Genomic DNA, 18,498 nt, shown 5'->3' on the forward strand with positions numbered 1-18,498 from the left:
TTCTTAACACTTTCTTATTGTTCCACTCTTCAGTGATACTGATCTTACAAAGAGCTGTCATGTAAGTTGCAAGTTTACCCTCTTGGCCGTCCTTTCTAGTGTTGAACCAAAGCGGAGACTCTAAATTAAAAAAGCATTGGAAGAGGTGGTCCTAGCATACCATAATTTCACACGTGGGTTTAGTTTGTAATGCATTAAATAGTTATTTAAATTCTGTCTAATACCATTCAATGATGTGAATTTCAGCAATGCTTCATTACACCTCAGTATTGTCATCACTTATGTAATTGTCAATTATTTATGTGCCTGTGATGCTGCTGCATCTAGGCTTTTATTACACCTACGCATACATGCACTGTACATGTGCATTTGTCATTAAACTTGACTTTGATGAATTTTACTTCATGGCTTAGCACAGATCACACATGGTAACAGGTGACCTCCCAAGTCCAGCCTTTGGCGAAGAGGACCAAATGAATTATCTTGTGATGGCCAAACAACCAAAATCATATTTGATCCTTTGTGTCTGCATTACTTTAATGCACCCTAATAGTTGAACTAGAATTCCCAGATAGATAGCAAATCCTTAGCCAGCATTTAATGCTATTCCTCTGATATGGTCTCATGACAGAGTGTCAAAAACCAACCACTATATTTCAAGTAATTTGACAATATAGTTGTGGGAAAGGAAATCAAACAGTGCTTTTGGATCATTGCCATGTCAATTAACATCATGTCCAAAAATAAACAGATTGTACCCAGTAACCATACTAGGAAGCAAATATATTCCAGGGTGCCCTTTTGATGATGTTGTCAGACTATTCACATTTCATTGCTTCACTCAATTGTCTGGGAGCTCATTTGCCAGGGCAATTTGATTTAAAATGAATTCTTGAAGCAAATACAACTAAAGAAATGTCTAATGCCATGTATTCATTTAAGTTATTTTTCTTGTTTACTTCTCCTTCAAAGGTAAATTATTTCAGCCTGGATGCGATCCTATAATACCAGTCAACCTTAAAGTGCGTTTATTTGAGCTCTTTGACTGTCCCTTAGAGATTGATGACCATTGCTTGGAACAGTTTTATAAATCCTCAACCAAGCCACTAGATGGAGCTCTTTGGGTTGCCTGGACTCTCCTAAAGCTACCGTATTTATAGAATGGCAAAACAAGTTTTTTTCTCTTAAGCCAGGAAACGCTTGTTTTAATTCGAATTAAAAATTTTTAAAAATCCTATGTGTTCATAACAGCAAGTCACAGCACTTACACAAAAGAAAGTAGAACATTAATTCCAAGTCCTCCACCCTCTTCCACTCCTGATAAGCACAGAAATCCATGTCACCTTTGGATTGTTTCTGTAGTAAGTGCAACATGCAGGTTAATCAATTGACAGTGTTCAAGTGCTTCAATTACATTTAATTGCAAAGGAAATACAAGATTTAAGCATTTTTATTTTAAATTCGCTATAAATTATTATGTGCTTTAGTTTTTACCTATTAAGCAACACCACCAGCAATATCTGTAGGATTCCTATTGAAAGATTCATAAAATTATGACTGAGATTTGCTCTAAGTATCTGTAAATCAAATTTGCATGGCCTCTGCTGACAGGTATTTCTTGATATAAATAATAATGGCAGTTCATTAGTCAGTGATAATTTATCAACTAAATACAGTAAAACTTTCTTTTCAAACATAAAATAGTTTTTCTTACTTAATGAAATTTAATTGTGTCCCAATAAAGGGTCTTGGCCTGAAACATTGACTGTTCATTCATTTCCATGGATCCCACCTGATCTGCTTAGTTCCTCCAGTATTTTGTGTGTTTTGCTTTTGATTTCCAGCAGCTGCAGAATTTCATGTGTTTATAATTGCAAATGGTGTCATGATTACTTTTTCTTAACACCTTGGGCAGGTTAGGCCCATAAGTTATTGAGTATACCCTAAGGTAATGCTTTGTGTCATTGATTCTGAATCCTGAGCTTTGTTAATAATTAACTGTCTTTCTATAGAATAAAGAAGCCTAAATTGCCTATAAAGTGTGAATATTCAAGTTCGATCTGTAGCTACACAGGGACTGAATGGCCTTATTCTGCTCCCATGTTTTATGGTTTCACAGAACCTCTGTCACTTCACTTGACCTGTCTGTATGCTTCAGCACAGTTCAACAAACCATCACTTCTCCAGTATCATGATATTGAGCCTTCTCTTCCTGCTCCTGCACATTTAATTCCAGAGACCCATTAGAACCTTTATATTTCTCATCCTATTAACAAAACACACTAGATGCTTGTCACTTGAAGATATTTTCTCCTTTCTGGACCCAACACTCTTTTTGATTTGACAAAAATGTTTCTATTATTATATCTTTCAGAACATTTGAGTGCTTTTCACTATGGTAAAAGCCTTCGATAAATCCATGCTGATATTTTCCAGAAGCTGTCTACGTCCCATTGCTCTATATACTGCTACTTCTCTTCTGCGATGTATAAGAATATCCCTGAAGTGTTCTTACAGAAAGAGGGAGCAAGAGTGATCTAAACATAAAAGAAACATAACAAAAGTGAAGGTAGATATAAACAAAATGGGGGGTGGAGAAACTGCTTTTAAAATAATTATTCATCTGCAAAAATCTAAATTGGATCTGTTAGAGCATTTTTTGGGGTTAGCCCTTATAGCAAGTAACTTCAGCTACCAGTCTTCAGATGCAAATTTATATTGTGGATTAAATGTGAAATGCAGTTCTGAACAATGGGCTTCTAAGAACCCTGAACCAAGTTAACTGGAAGACCAGACAACGATGATTTAAATTTGATATTTGGATGTCTGTACTATGGTTGCGAAGAGAGGGGTGTGATGTATTGTAAATATGGAATTGTCATTGATCTTCAGTATATAAAATTACATGTAGTGTTGGGTTATCCTTCTCCCCCCATGACTCCAAAAGTTTGTCAGCTTTTTCTGTGAGTGTGTGTATCAAATTAAAAAACTACTTTTCATATTTACTATTTTGCCTGTCCGGTGACTTTGTTCACGTGACAACAGGATCTATTCAGACTTTACTGACTCAAAACCTTTTAGTTTAATCATCAGATCCTGGCAGCTGTTGCACACTTTGGTACCAAAAATGATCTAACTCAAGTACAGCGAAAGTCAAAACCTAGAAAGGTAAGAATGGACTCACAATTATTGTGTGGATTGCAACATTTCAGAACCACAAAGAAACATGAGGAAGTGCTTAAAAATAAATACATACTGTCCATTTAGCAGCTTTCACAATCTTATGTTGCCCTGGAGCAAATACAGCCAATGAAATAGTCTTAAAATCCAACCATTCTTTAACATAGAAATTCCAGCAGCCAATTATGCACAACATAAAGAATAAAACTATATGTTCCTTTACAATCTGTTTTAATTTTTGACTGAGAGATAAATGATAAGCAAGATACCATTCGTGGAAATTTACTATAGTGCACAATACATTAGCCATATATAAATTCATTAATTAGTCTAAATTAATATTGCATTATTAAATAATTGATGAAAAAATGTTTCTTCAATGGGCAATTTATCAAAATGATTGTAAGCGGAGACAGATATGTCACATTATCATAAACCATAAAATTTTTAAGTTTCTTTGGAGCAACAATAGGGACTATGATAAAATATATTTGCAAAAGTAATTCAGAGTTGAAATTAGTGTAGTATTTCTGCATCTTCTAATTCTGTTACAAACATGATGATCCATTCTGGTCTTTAATGAATTACAAGTGATTCTTTGACTCAAGTGGGTATTCTTTAACACAATGAGATATCTGAAGATGCTTCACCAAAGAATTATGAAACAAAATTTGACACAACTACAAGAGTAGATATTACAGATAATGATAAATAGCTTGACAAATAGGTATTATGTAATGTCTTAATTAGATATAAGAGATGGGAAGGTGTTGGCAAAGAATTACTGGTTGTATAATCTCATTAGATGAGGCATAACAGATGGAGCAATTAAATTGAAAGCTACAAAAAAATTGAAGGATTACACTTACTTTGGAAATTTATAAGATTAGAAATTATAAAGGGAGAAATGACACTATGAAGATATTTAGAAACAAGTATTGGGATTTTGAATCCATGATACTCTAACCAGAAACTAATATAGGCCTAACCATTGTGGAGACATTTTTGTTCATTCAATTATTTAATATTGCAATATTAATTTAGACTAATTAATGTATTTATATATGGCTAGTATAGGCCTGTGCAGAATGGTATTGAAATCTGATGTGAGTTAAGACAAAGGTAGCTGAAGTTTGCACAAATTTATTTTTATAGAATGCAGAATTCTACAAATTGAATTGCGCATAGTGGTTCCATTTTGAACAGACATGTTACCTGAAAGCCATAGCAACCTCTAGTGCAATTGCTTCTATGGATTTTCTTGAAAATGATTCTTTATTACCCAAAGCCTTATCTTGTTATTGTGAATTGCCAATATGCTTTTTATGCAGACTACAAGTGTACATAAATGTGAAATAGATTATATCACTATCAAATTATTGGATGGAACATCATTATGAAAAATGCCATATGGACATTCTTGGCAATAATTAAATATCAAATTTACTACTTGAGAAATCTGGATAGTGGAATTTCCTGTCTGCAAAAAATGTAGATCCAATGAATAATGCAAATTTGCAGCTAAAATATAAACATTTCAGTCTGTCACTTTTCAACATTTCAAAAGGATACAAACTAGTTTAATTTTATTCTGGATTTCCTGATTAGAAGCCAAAACTTATAAGTACCTGCCAGCCTGCAAATTTCCTCCACTAAGCAATAATTAACTTTCATTTGACATCAGAATCTGCTACTTACAGCTAGTAGACCTTATGCTTCAAATGGACAGGCAGAGTTGCATCTCAGCAAGATAATCATTTTCACTAATTTATGAAGAATTATGTCATAAGAGGTTTTAAAAATATGTCAGACAGGAAGCATAGAACATTAAATTTAAATGCATGTGTGTAAATAATCAACAGAAACCCAGTATTTAAGTTTTTACAAAACCAACAGATATCATTGAATGGTCTTTGAATTAACGTATTTCACTTTCCTCTCAGTGTTCCTTCCCTTCTGTTTTTCTACACCACTATTTCTACTGAAAAAAATTTAGTAGCCCATCGCATTCCATTGTTAATAGTGCTAAACAATTAAAAGTAATGGGGGGAGGAGACGGCTCCTAAAACATTCATCATCATTATTATGTGCCATGTCGTATGATGTGGGCAATCATGGTCTTCCATCTGTCATTAATCTGAGAAGTTCACATGACATTAAACATTAACCTCCTCAATGGTTCAAAGCTAATGCCCCGGGGAACTCCTGCATTAATACCATAAGGTTAAGGTGATTGATTTCCAATTATTACAGCCATCCATGTATGCTGTGACTACAACAACAGGTCAGAATTAAACTGTCCTGCCACAAGTGACTTACTTCCTGACACCCTTTTCATTATCTACAAGGAACAAGTCGGGAGAAAAAGGGAATACTATCCATTTGCCTGAATGTGTACAGCATCAACAACACTCAAGTTTAATACTATTCAGGACAAAAAAATATTTTAGTGTTATCCCATCCAACTTCCTGAAAATTTAATACTTCCACTGAAGGTGCACAGTGTCTGATGTGTGTACTTCGCACTGTATTTACTCAGCTAAGGTACTCCAACAGTATCTCCAAAGTCCACAAGGTCACTAAAGAGAAAGCAGACTTTAGGCACATGGAATTTCACTGCCTGCAGGTTCCCTGCAAAGCACACAGCATCTTGACTTGGAAATGTTCTGTATAGTTGTTACATCATCACTGTTATGCATAAATTCTGGAAATCTCATTCCAACAGTACAGTAGGAGAATCTGCACCATAATTATCAATAAATGTTGCCCTCTCTCATATTGCTAAACTCCACAAAATAGAATAAGTTGAAAAAGCTCCTAAAGGTCTACATTTTTGCACCACCAACATTCCATAGTTGCAGAATACACTCGTTTCAATTTGCAAAGCAACTACACATCAGCTATTCCAATTATACATATCTCCCAAACTATCACACCTGTCACCTCGAAGGGCATTTGTGAATGCCATTGTCTGGTGGTTTCTGAGTTACAAAACCATTTTGAATTGGCAATTCAGCACTCAGCAGCTTGTGGGAATCCTAATTAAGAGTTAGTAAATTAAATTAATTTTCAAATGAACTAGTACATATGAAGCAGTTTGGCAAATTGATCTAGGCATTATTAATTTCTAAATATATCTCAGCAGATGATACCCCAGAAGATCCCTATATGAAGAGATTACGTATATTTATCTGGTTCCTTGCCATGTATAAAACCAGGGTGCTTTCTTTCAGACTCTGCCTTTTCTTTACATACCTTTTCAAAAATTTCAGATATAAATGGACTGAATATAAACTGTTTTCTATGTAATTACACAATAACTTACATGAACATGTCAACCGATCAGCCAGAGTAGTTAGCATGTATTGATTGAACATATATATTCCATTGTACAATGTTAGACTGTATTGGAGTATCATATTCTAGCCAATTTATCAATCAATTTGTTTTCTTTTGTAACTTTTATTGCATTGTTAAAATGTTACAAGTACCTTTCAGAATTTTGAAATATAACCTTGAAAGACCTTTTCAGTGTCTTGCATTTATTTCAGTCTTCCATTTCTTCACATTATTTGTATCAATGCCTAATTCTAATCATTTGTTGAATACTGCAGCCAATTATTGAGATATATTTCACAAAGAGAACAAGAGTTAGACTAAAAGCCAATTTTAAATCATGTGAATTTGCCAAAAATCCTCAATATTATAAGTTGCTTGTAGTGGCAGCCCAGGAAACCAGACAAAAATAAAGTTGGCACTTGGCTAGCATTTGCTGCATATGCCCTTTGTTCCTGGAATCTGGTAGCTTTTGTGTTTTCTGTAATACAAAATTAAATGCCTAATAACCATATAATTTAACCATGAGTAAGGAAACAGATGACTGCCTTATTGTGAAAGGATCAAAATGTTGAAATATAGAATTAAATCACATTTGCTCCAAATAAATACATTTCCTGGCTTTCTAAATCTATAAAAAAAACTGCACAAATGCTACATTGAAAGCATAAATGAAAACCTTTGAATATAAAACAACTTCAAAGTTTAATATGTATGAAGAAAATTACAAACCCTGTACAATGGCAAGTACACATTAAAAAGTTGTGAATATTCACATAACAGAAATAATACATTGTTCATCAAATTTTATATAGGAGGCATTGAAGAGGAATTGTAACATTTCAGGGAAACTATTTCCTTCATCCTACATATTCCCACTTAGTATATTTATTAACATTCTACAGTTTCATTGAAAGTTTTGTTTCTGCAGAAATCTTTTTATTTATTACTCAGCACATTAAAATGAAAGAAAAACAACAGTGGAAGACTTCCAATTGACAGAAGCACATACTAATAAACTGAAAGTTGTGATCTACGATGTCACAATGCACTTCTCAAACACCTTCATTAATGTGTAACTATACATTATATTACACGATGTGATCATGAATCAACAGCAATAAAATAATGACATAGTATGATTGGATATTTTCTGATGTATACCCACAATTCTGTATCAGAATTATTACAATATCCAAGTAAGCATATTCCCAGTTATGATACCAAACTATTATAACATGAGAGTGTATTATAATAGCACCCATATCATTATGAGGCATATGTTTTACAAATTGAAATATGGATCTTTCTAACATTTTAGAATATAATGACCCATAAAAGAAATTTAGTGTGTTTTTAAATACACTTGCAGTGTGGTGCACTTATACTGTATCAAGTTAACCTTGCTGCCACTGCAGTGTCACCACTGCCACCTGTTTTAAAACTGCTATATTTTTGCAATCAATATTAATTATGGTCTTAATGTATATGCCCATACAACTGTTTTTGAACCTGCCACTCATAGTGCTAGTATTCAAGGTATAGAGCAGAGGCAAGTGAAATGAATACATAAACATCTTTCCTTTCATTTCAAGAGTGAAATAAAAGACTGCATCAAGGACAAAAATGTTCAAAAAGATTATTGAACCCTTTAACTAGTTTGGATCTTTTTTATTGATTTGGCCTTCAGAACTTTATAAATTACTGCTAATATTAGTAAATGTTTACCTTGTTCAAATAATATTTTCTATTGGCTGACTGAAAGAATCATTAAAGCTGAATATTTGTTTCCTTTTTTCATCATGTTGATTGGAAATATTCCTGAGTTATAAAGAAACATGGTGTTTGTGGATAGAAAGCAACTTGCTTTCTAATATACTGTGTTGCACATTTGACTACACCCCGGTAAAGACAAAGCTATTTCCTATTTAGATCTATGGAATTCCCTCTTCAACAGTTTGTGTCCTAATTCAACAGTTAATTTCTCTATTTTTTGTAGTTAAAATGAATCACTAAACTGAATGGAAAATGCTGACCTACTGTCCACTGGATGCTTTTCCTCTTTTTGCAATACAACGGTCAAATTTGTCTTATCTATGTTGTTTTCCATTCCTTTTGTACTGGGGAAGGTCTAACTATTGTGATAAATAATTCTCAATTTCCTTGGTAGCTGGATTAGGAAAATGCTAGATTAATGCAACCATTAGACTATAGTCACTAGTAAAGTTATCACCAAGTTAAGATGTCACAAGTTCATCAAATATGCTGCATTAAAACTTACATCATTCCTTACTTTCAGATTAAAATGCTCAATTTTTTTTTTGTTTCTTACTGAAGACCTGTAAAACAAATAAATATTACTACAATCTTATGTTTAGCATTGTGATATTTTTGCTTCACATTCTCTTTGATTTGTCCTTGATGGCATATTTTACAGATATATAGTTGATGGCACAATTATTGACCTGCCCCTTTTAATAACTCTAGCAGCAAAGATTTACTGTCAGACAGGCATCCATTGATGCTATAACTGATAAGCACAGACAGTTAGGTCAGGAGCAGGCACTCAAAGACTATTAGAAGTTGAAAAGACAGGTTTCTGAGGCCCCCCGAGTGAATATATTTTTAAACAGATGAGGGCAGTGTTCTCCAAAGGAAGCTTAAATACAAACTTGGCGGAGTTGGTCTGTAATCTGATTGGCTTCTTTATCATCCTTCTCACCAAAGTTTTCTCTAAAGTAAGCAGTTACAAAATTGCCCTGGGTGGCACATCATACCTCACTGGACATAAAATGGCATTGACCTCAATAAAAACAAAAGGCCGAGGATAGCTAGCCACCCTTCACTGCAGCACTACTAAACATGATGCTGGAAACTGATGCACAGTGTTGGAGAACTAGCCTGTCCAAATCAGAAAGGTGACCTAGAAACATTAAAATATGTAATCTGAAGCCTAAGAAAGAAGTAATAGATCAGTACTGTCCAGTACGTCTCCATGGCCTCCCTATGATCATGAAGGGCAATCAAAATTTGACATATCCTCAAAGCAGAGTATTAATCTTTAAACAAAATGGTACATATTTCTTGAAAAGTGTGTGTGTGTATATATAGGTGTAGATCACAAGACTAGGTGTGAAGGACTTTGATAAGATGAATGGAGTTTCCACTGTAAGGTAGTAAATTAAAACTTTTGAAGTATTGCAGTGGTGTGAAATTCTTTATTTTATTTTTATTTAGAGATACAGCTCAGTAAGAGGCCCTTCTGGCCCAATGAGCCTATTGATGCACCATCAATAACTCACACTGAGACGTAAGGCGAGATATCGGCTTTTATTGACTGGAAGAAGGAACCAGGAGTGAGTGTCCATCATACTATGACCTGGAGACTGAGGCCGAGCGTCAGGCCTCAGATCGCCTTTATACAGGGGCCTGTGGGAGGAGCCACAGGAGCAGTCAGCAGGGGGCGTGTCCAGACAAGCACATAGTTCACCACACCTATGCCACCTAATTACACCCATGTGACCAGTTAAGCTACTCACCCATACATCTTTGCAATGTGGGAAGAAAGGAGCATCTGAAGAAAACCCCATGCGGCCTCAGAGAAAACGTACACATTCCTTGCAATCAGCAGAGGAAATGAACTTGGGTCGCTGGTGCTGTAGGAGTGTTATGCTAACCACTTCACTACTATGCTCCTCCAACAGATAGCATTTTTAAAAACTGGTGCCTCTTTCATCGTTTCTTACAAAACACCACCTCTCTCAGTGCTCTAATAAATACTTAAACATATAATATATTTCTTGCCAGCTGTACTGTGGGATTGTATACCATCTCTTCCAGGATGAGATGGCAGAATTAAATGATGTACATTAAACACAAGCCAGTATGTTTCCCTTCAAATTAATTTGCAAAGTTATGCAGTTTCCATGGAAAGGGAAAAGTGCTAATATTAATTTCATGTAAACATCAGCTGTTATCTTAATGCTTTACAATTTTTAAAATCCTCAAAAATATTAACACTTCTTAGACATTTATTCAAGACCTGGTTTTACAGTCTAATAAATAATGAAATTTCTTATGGTGTCAAATCTGCATGTGCCTCTTAGCTGGAAGATTCGGGGTTCAAACTCCACTCGAGATTTGTGGATGAAAATATAAGCTGGCGTTCCAGTCCTATACCAAGGGACCATAACATTGCTTGAAGTGTTGTCTTCAGATGTGAGGTGAAACTAAGATTCCTTTTGCTCTCTGGCTTAGATGCCAAGTCATTATGTTCCATGTACGATATTAAAGCATTTCTCCATCAAACCACCAACAGTATAACTGATTATCTGACCAATATCACGACTGCAGTTGTGTAGCTTCTTGTGAACAAAATTGCTGCCACATTTTTTTCACATTACAGCAGTGACTACACCTCAAGCAGTGAACATCCTGATACTGTGAACAATACTATACAAACAAATAACTCTCCATTTTTGAAATTCAGAACAAGTAGTGTGGTTAAACATACATTACATCTGAACTTAGTCAGCCATCTATTCTTTAGTGTAGAATGATTATTAGAATTGAAAAGGATTCAATCAAATTTTTTTAAAAAATCACCTAACATGGGGGCAATTTTGTATTTATGAAACAAGACTTGAAAGCCAGCACAGGTAACATCAAAAAGGTCTTTGACATACCACAAATCAAAAAATAATTCACAGTAAAAATGAGTGAAAAACTCTAATGCAAGAAAAGTTGAATGAGATTTGAAGATTTGTTTAAACAAATTTGAACAAACGTTCTGGTAAAACAGAGACAATAATTGTCTGGCAGAATAGAATGTTATTTCTCTATCCCAAGGAAATTAATAGTTCTTCTAATGAACAGCCATTTAGCAAATTGAAGAGAAAATTGGCCATCTATTTTTAGCATCCAGAGTTGACTGTCTTTATTTTCAGAGTATGGGAAATATAAAATGACTAAACTGGGTTTCTTTCCTTAATGTGCTTCAATAACTCTGTAAAATAATTCCCCAGAGTGCTACTGTAGACTCACTGCTTGAATTCCCATTTTCTCTTCTCTCAGATGAGCAAATTTTCATCAATCTAGACAAGGGGAATTATGGCAATTTAAATGAAAAGATGTTTATATTAGAAATGACTGCAAATTGAGGCAATATTGAAAAAGTTAATTGTTTTGAAATGTGATGACTGAAACCAGGTGAGCTGGTGTTTTTGTTATTACATGTTCTTGTTGCAGTGATCTTCGTCAGCTGAAGAGTTGATAGTGGAAAAATCTTTTCACTTATGTCGACCTGTAGGGAAAGTAAGACACCATTCTATAAATAAACTGGATTTTACATTTTAAAACCTACCCTTCTCAGCTAAGAACATTGTTTCCTTAACCACATAATCAACTTAGCTAGGTGGATTCCTCAGCTGAAAAATATGGAACCGTGACGTTGGTTTGTAGGGGAGGAGGGAAGTTTCCCTGGTCAGAATCTCTTTCTAACAACTTGAACTATAGATTGGTAGGCACTTGTCCTATCTTGCCTGCAGTCCCCTACCCCACAACAGATAATCAATCAGCATCATTAGTAATACGTGGACTGAAGCAATGAATTTTCAAGGACTTTCCCACATGTTTGATCATTAACAGAAGGGTTTCTCCATTTCCTGACATTGAACTTCCAAAAATGGATGTGCTAATAACCAACAAACTCATTGCACACTCAGACCCATGGCAAGCTCTTTGAAAAGTTGATACTTGAGTATCTATTGTACTAAAGTTACCAGAATCAAAGCATACTCAAAACTCATCTATATTTACTTCTTGCTCTTATTTCCCAAGCTGGAAGGACCAAATAAAATGCAATAATCAGGAAATCTCTTCTATTAATGATTTCACATTGCTGTATTAAATACTGAACATGGCTAGTTCGTTAAGCCCAAGTAGAATCATCTGACTGGCATTGAACATTGTAACACAAGAGTTCAGACAGGACCTATGTGAAGGAAAAAAAGCTTTAAAAGTAACTTGGAGAATTAACTCCTCCGAATGCTTTATAGCAGCAGAAAGTTCAAGGTTACAGTAGAATGCTATCAAAAAATATAACTCTACAGGTTATTCAAATAGAACACAGAGTATTCTGGAATGAAAGGATATTAACAAATAAAAATTTAACTATTAGTTTCTTGGGAAATAGTGACGATATTTCCCCCCACATGCAGTATATACAAATAGGTTCTCACAGTAAACTTCAGTCTGTATACATCAGCATTTGTAACTTTTGCTTAAAATAGTTGAGTCCAATGCTCAGTCTGTTAAAAAGATTTTCAGTATGAACTGCAAGGGAATGAAAGGCTCCAGAACAATTCCATTCCATGTTATGGCAGTCAACTAATACCATCTAATCTTCTTGACCAAATACTTAACAAAGGGAATTATTTAGTACTGAAACATTCATTTGTTTTACTACTTAAAAGATTCAAAAAGGAGCTAAACTTTGTGTGGTGTGAAGAGAAAAGAGGTATTTTACACCTCGGAAAGTAAAGGTCCCTAATTTCAGGTACAGTAAATTGAAAGTATGGATAAACCCAAATTTCCAATTTGTCCTGCAAACCAGCGGGTACCTTACTGGTGGCAGGAGCTTGTACAATGTTTGCCAGTGAATTCTGTGAGGCCTCAGCCTTGTATTCTGGCAGTATCAGAACACCCTCCATTTATGTCCGAGCCTTATTCAGACATGGTTGCTAAAATGGAAAATAGACAATTCAAAGATTGCATGTTGCAGTACAAAAAAGCCATTATGGTGACATGAGTAATTACTTACAGATAAATTGGCTTTAATAGTACATGAGAGGGTTTCTGAGGCACATGGTAGACGGAGAATGAATCAAATCCACCTATAAAATCAACTGAAATCACAACAAAATTGTAAATAAATAAGATGTATGAAGAACACTTTTCCATGGTTAAAACAAAGCAACCAAACAGCAATTCAAGATGAAAAATATAACAAACTGATCAAGATAAAGCTGAAATGAAAAGAAACCAAAGCCAAGATACAAGAAAATACAGATAATGAAAAGTATTTCATTTTCAACAACAAACTGAAAAAGTATTCCATCAGGTAGATCAGAAATGTTTCTGCTCCAGCAATTCTTATTCGATATCATTTAAAAACCGTGAAACATCAATATTGCAAATTCAAGCAGGCAACTGAATGCAATCAACAAACTGAAAAGTTGAATGACCCTTGTATGACAAACTCCCTCAGACGGGCTGGGACTATCACTGTGAACATTTAAGAAGGATCCTATGATGCCAAGGTGATGTTTGAATTCTATGCTTCACATTTACTATAACTCATTTTGTTATATATTAAGGGTGTGTGAGCTTTGAAGAAGTGCACCTCATTCAACCTCAGACTCAATTATACTTCTTACTCATGACCTCTGGTTCCAGGAATCTATAGCTCTTTAAGTTAGTAATGCACTTTTCAGTTGTTGCTTGGAGACCAACTAGAGAGCAACCAGAAGGGAAAGAAAGGCAACAGCATTTTTTTAAATTTTTCAATTTCAGATTGTTCCTTATTAGCACCAAACTTATACAAAGATATAAAGGAGCACTGTTACACTCTACTATAGGTGCCAAAGAACTGTGTTTAATCAAACACTTCCTTGAGCCAGTACAATATCCTCAGCTGTTTTTGTGCAGTTGATGGTGAACCACATTCTTGAACCAGTGCAGTCTATAAGATAAGGTTATTTTGGCAGTGCTAATATGTATGGATATTTCCAAGTGAGGATGATTTTCAATTAGTTGGGAATTATAAAGGCGGTGGACTTCCCATGCCTTGACACTTCTAGGTAATAGAACTTGCAGATTGGGAGCGCTGTTCAAGAAACCACGAGCTGCTGTATTACACATTTAAGGCAGTAAACATTGCATATTTATAATGCCAATGGTGTAAAGTAGAGCTCCATTTTGTAGAAAGGAGACGATAGAAAAATAACCTGGCAGATGTCTTCCAAGATTATAAAAGGTTAGAGTTGGAAAAGATTATTTCTATTTGAGATCAGAAACAAGACCTTATAATGTGTTAGTCATTAACAATCTAGAAAAAAATACCCAGAGAAAGGGGAGAACTGGGAATTTTGTCACCACAAATAATATTGAAGGAAATATAGATGTGCATTAATGAGTTTAAGATATATGCACAAAGATGGGTGCATGAGGGTCAGAAGACAAGGGATGTGATGACATCATTAGGATAGAGTTTGTTGGTATCCTAATGATCTAAAAGTTCTGTCTCTTATATTTGGTATCAACAAAGAAATAAATATAGGACAAGTGAATGAAACAGATGAAGTAAAATATGGGAAGATGTGCAATTGACTAACTTATCTAATTGGCAGCAATTCCTGACAACAAAATACTGAAAAGTTACTTGGTTAAATGGAATAACAGACTTGAATTTACATCGATCATGATCTTACTGTTTCGAAAGGCAGTTTCAATGGGATGAGTGCCCTCGTGTTGCTCTTAATTTGTATGTATGAACATATGCACTTTTTCTAATTTAATTTCTCTGGCCTTCCACCTAATCATAGACCTTCCCTTTCATTCTTTTTTTTCCTTTCCACTTCGGCTGCATTTCAAACCTTGATTTCCAGCATTTCACAGTCTTGATAAAAGATCATTGACTTAAATTGTTAATTCATTTTCTTAGTTTATAGGTGCTGCCCAAACTTCTGAACGTTTTAGGTGGCATCCTTTTTTTAAAATTAGAATTTCTAGCAGTCATAGTATTGCAAGCTTTACAATGTGAAATATAAGTTATTCAAGAAAATTAAGAGATTTTCCAGAAAATAAAGCACCATAATGTTTCAAAGGTACATTTAATATCAGAGAAATGTATACAATATACATGTGGAACTGCTTTTCCTTCACAACCATCCACAAAAACAGAGGAATGCCCCCAAAGAATGAATGACAGTTAAATGTTAGAACCCCAAAGTCCCCCCCAGTTCCCCTCCCTCCCGCGCGTAAGCAGCAACAACGATCCCCCCTCCCCCACCAGCAAAGTATTATCATTTTTTTCTTTCTTATACATATGCTATCAGAGAATATAGATAGATAAATAGATACTTTACTGATCCCAAAGGAAATGACAGAGTCACAGTAGCATTACAAGTGCACAGATATACAAATATTAGAAAAGAAGTTAAAAAGAATTTTAAAAAAAGTTATCTCAAACAGTCTAGCAGGAGGGGATCATCACTTCCCCAGCTGTGGGTTGACTCATTATAGAGCCTAATGCCAAGGGTAAGAATGACCCCGTATATTGTTCTTTGGAGCAGCGCAGTTGTCTTAATCTAATACTAAAAGTGCTCCTCTGTTCAAACAAGAGGGTGAAAAACATTGTTCAGAATTGCCAGGATTTTCCATAGGGTCCTTTTCTCGACCACAGCATCCAGTGTATCCAGTTTGACTCCTATAACAAAGCCAGCCTTTCTAATCAGTTTATTCAGCCTGTTGGCATCACCTGTGTCGATGCCATTGCCCCAGCACACCACTGCATAGAGGATTGTACTGGCAACAACAGACTGGTAGAACATGTGAAGAAGAGGTCTGCACACTCCAAGGGACCTCAGTCTTCTTGGAAAGTAAAGGCGACTCTGTCTCTTCTTGTACACAGCCTCTTTTAGTGCTCCACTCAAGTCTGTCATTCAGCTGCACCCCAGGTACTTGCAGATCCTCAACACATCCACGTCCTCACCATCAATAGTAATAGAGATCAATTCAGGCTTAGTCTTCCCAAAGTCCAGCACCATCTCCCTTGTCTTACTGATGTTGAGCAGCAGATGATGCAGCTTGCACCATTTGACAAAGTCCTCCACTAGGGCCCTGTGTTCATCCTCCCGTCCTCCCTTTATACACCCAACTATTGCTGAGTCATCAGAGAATTTCTGTACATGACATGACTCAGTGTTGTATCTAAAGTCCGAGGTATACAGGGCAAACAGGAAAAGAGCCAATGCAGTCTCTCTGTGGGTTTCCAGTGCTACTTATAGCCATGTTTAATACACAGCTCTGAAATCACATAGACTAGCATCTGCTTGTCAGGAAGTTCATTATCCAGGATACAATGGAAGGGCCAACTGCATTGAACAGTGCTTATCCTCCAGCAAAGAGGGCTGAATGTTATTGAAGGCACTTGAGAAATCAAAAACCATGATCCTCACAGTGCTGCCTGCTTATCCAAATGGGAGTAGGCTCTGTTCAGCGGGTAGGTTAGTTACATAGAAAACCTACAGCACAATACAGGCCCTTCAGCCCACAAAGTTGTGCTGAACATCTCCCTACCTTAGAAATTACTAGACTTACCTATAGCCCTCTATTTTACTAAGCCCTATGTACCTATCTAAAAGCCTCTTAAAAGACCCTATCATATCCACCTCCACCACCGTTACCAGCAGCCCATTCCACGCACTCACCACTTTCTGAGCAAAAAGCTTACCCCTGACATCTCCTCCATACCTACTCCCCAGCACCTTAAACCTGTATCCCCTTGTGGCAACCATTTCAGCCCTGGGAAAAAGCCTCTGACTATCCACACGATCAATGCCTCTCATCATCTTGTATACCTCCAGCAGGTCCCCTCTCATCCTCCTTCACTCTAAGGAGAAAAGGCCAAATGCCTTTTGTCTGAATGCTTATCAGGTATAAATCAGTCCATTTTTTTGTTTTCATACTTGTCTTTGTATCAGTACAAATAAATGCAGTAGTTATAGTCAACCAGCATCAAGAGTATCTGTCCTGGTGAAAGTGCTATTTTATCCCTTTACTTTTTCCTGTACAAATCAATACCTCACCATTTCATGTGACCAGAGTGCGGTCAGACAAATAAAAAATGATGTGCAGGCCCTGTTAAAATAATCAATAGTAGGAGGTTTACTGGTACACAGGACTTTTCTCAGTTTCATTCCTAATTAATTGTGTACTAATTACATTAACTTTGCTGTTCTGTGTGACATTTCAGCTTGCTATGAACTTTGTTCAGGCCTGTATCAATTAGCAGAAATTACTTTGGGTCTACTAACCATGATGTCTCCTCTATGCTCCACTAATTGCATTATTGCTAATTTGCCTTCTTCATTCCACACAACATTGATCTTTTTATTAGCCTGACCCAGAATTGTCTCTATCTTAACACCTCATCTTGTTTCAAAAGCCTTTGGAGAAAGCCATTGACCCATTTTTGGCTACGTTTACATAATGAGAGTTAAATATAATTTGTAAAATAAAAGGGAGGTAACAGTACGTAAATGTCAATTGTACATATAACTGATTTAGAGAGTGAAAGTATATGTTCACATGTTCTACCAGTCTGTTGTTGCCAGCACAATCTTCTATGTGGTGGTGTGCTAGGGCAACAGCGTCAACACAGGTGATGCCTGCAGGCTCAATAAACTGATTGGAAAGGCTGGTTCTGTTATAGGAGTCAAACTGGACACACTGGAGGCTGTAGTCGAACAAAGCACTCTACCGAAAATCCTGGCAATTCTGGACATTTCTCACCTTGGGATGCCACCTTGGCTGAACAGAGGAGCACTTTTAGTAATAGACTAAGACAAATGCACTGCTCAAAGAGCACTATATGAGGTCATTCTTACCCTCGGCCATTAGGCTCTGTAACGAGCCAACCTATAGCCGGGAAGTGATAATCCCTCTCCTATTGGATTGCTTGAGGTAATCTATTTTTATTCTTTTTTACTTCTCTTTTAATATTTGTATATCTGTGCACTTGTAAAGTTACTGTGACACTGTAATTTCCGTGGGGAACAATAATGTATCTATCTAATATTGGAATACATGGCTGAACATAACTGTGTAACATTATATACACAGAATCCCACAGTTGGGCTGCCTGCAGTCCTTCAAGGGGGTTACCAAGTGTATACACTGTCAAATTTAAAATAAATCTTC

General features: G+C 35.8%; 1 protein-coding gene across 1 annotated transcript in view; it reads right to left on the reverse strand.

The window, feature by feature from the left end:
- Positions 1 to 7,202: 7,202 nt before the first annotated feature.
- Positions 7,203 to 18,498, reverse strand: part of LOC132399831 (sodium/potassium-transporting ATPase subunit beta-1-interacting protein 3-like) — a 197,225-nt gene continuing 185,929 nt past the window's right edge. The window contains exons 6-7 of the mRNA XM_059980634.1: positions 13,337 to 13,421; positions 7,203 to 11,818 (exon numbers count right to left, since the gene is read on the reverse strand). Coding sequence (XP_059836617.1) covers positions 11,809 to 11,818; positions 13,337 to 13,421 — 95 coding nt within the window. The 3' untranslated portion in view covers positions 7,203 to 11,808. The remainder of the gene's footprint in view (positions 11,819 to 13,336; positions 13,422 to 18,498) is intronic.

The sequence above is a fragment of the Hypanus sabinus genome, chromosome 9, assembly GCF_030144855.1.
Source record: "Hypanus sabinus isolate sHypSab1 chromosome 9, sHypSab1.hap1, whole genome shotgun sequence".
Classification (NCBI taxonomy): Eukaryota; Metazoa; Chordata; class Chondrichthyes; order Myliobatiformes; family Dasyatidae; genus Hypanus; species Hypanus sabinus.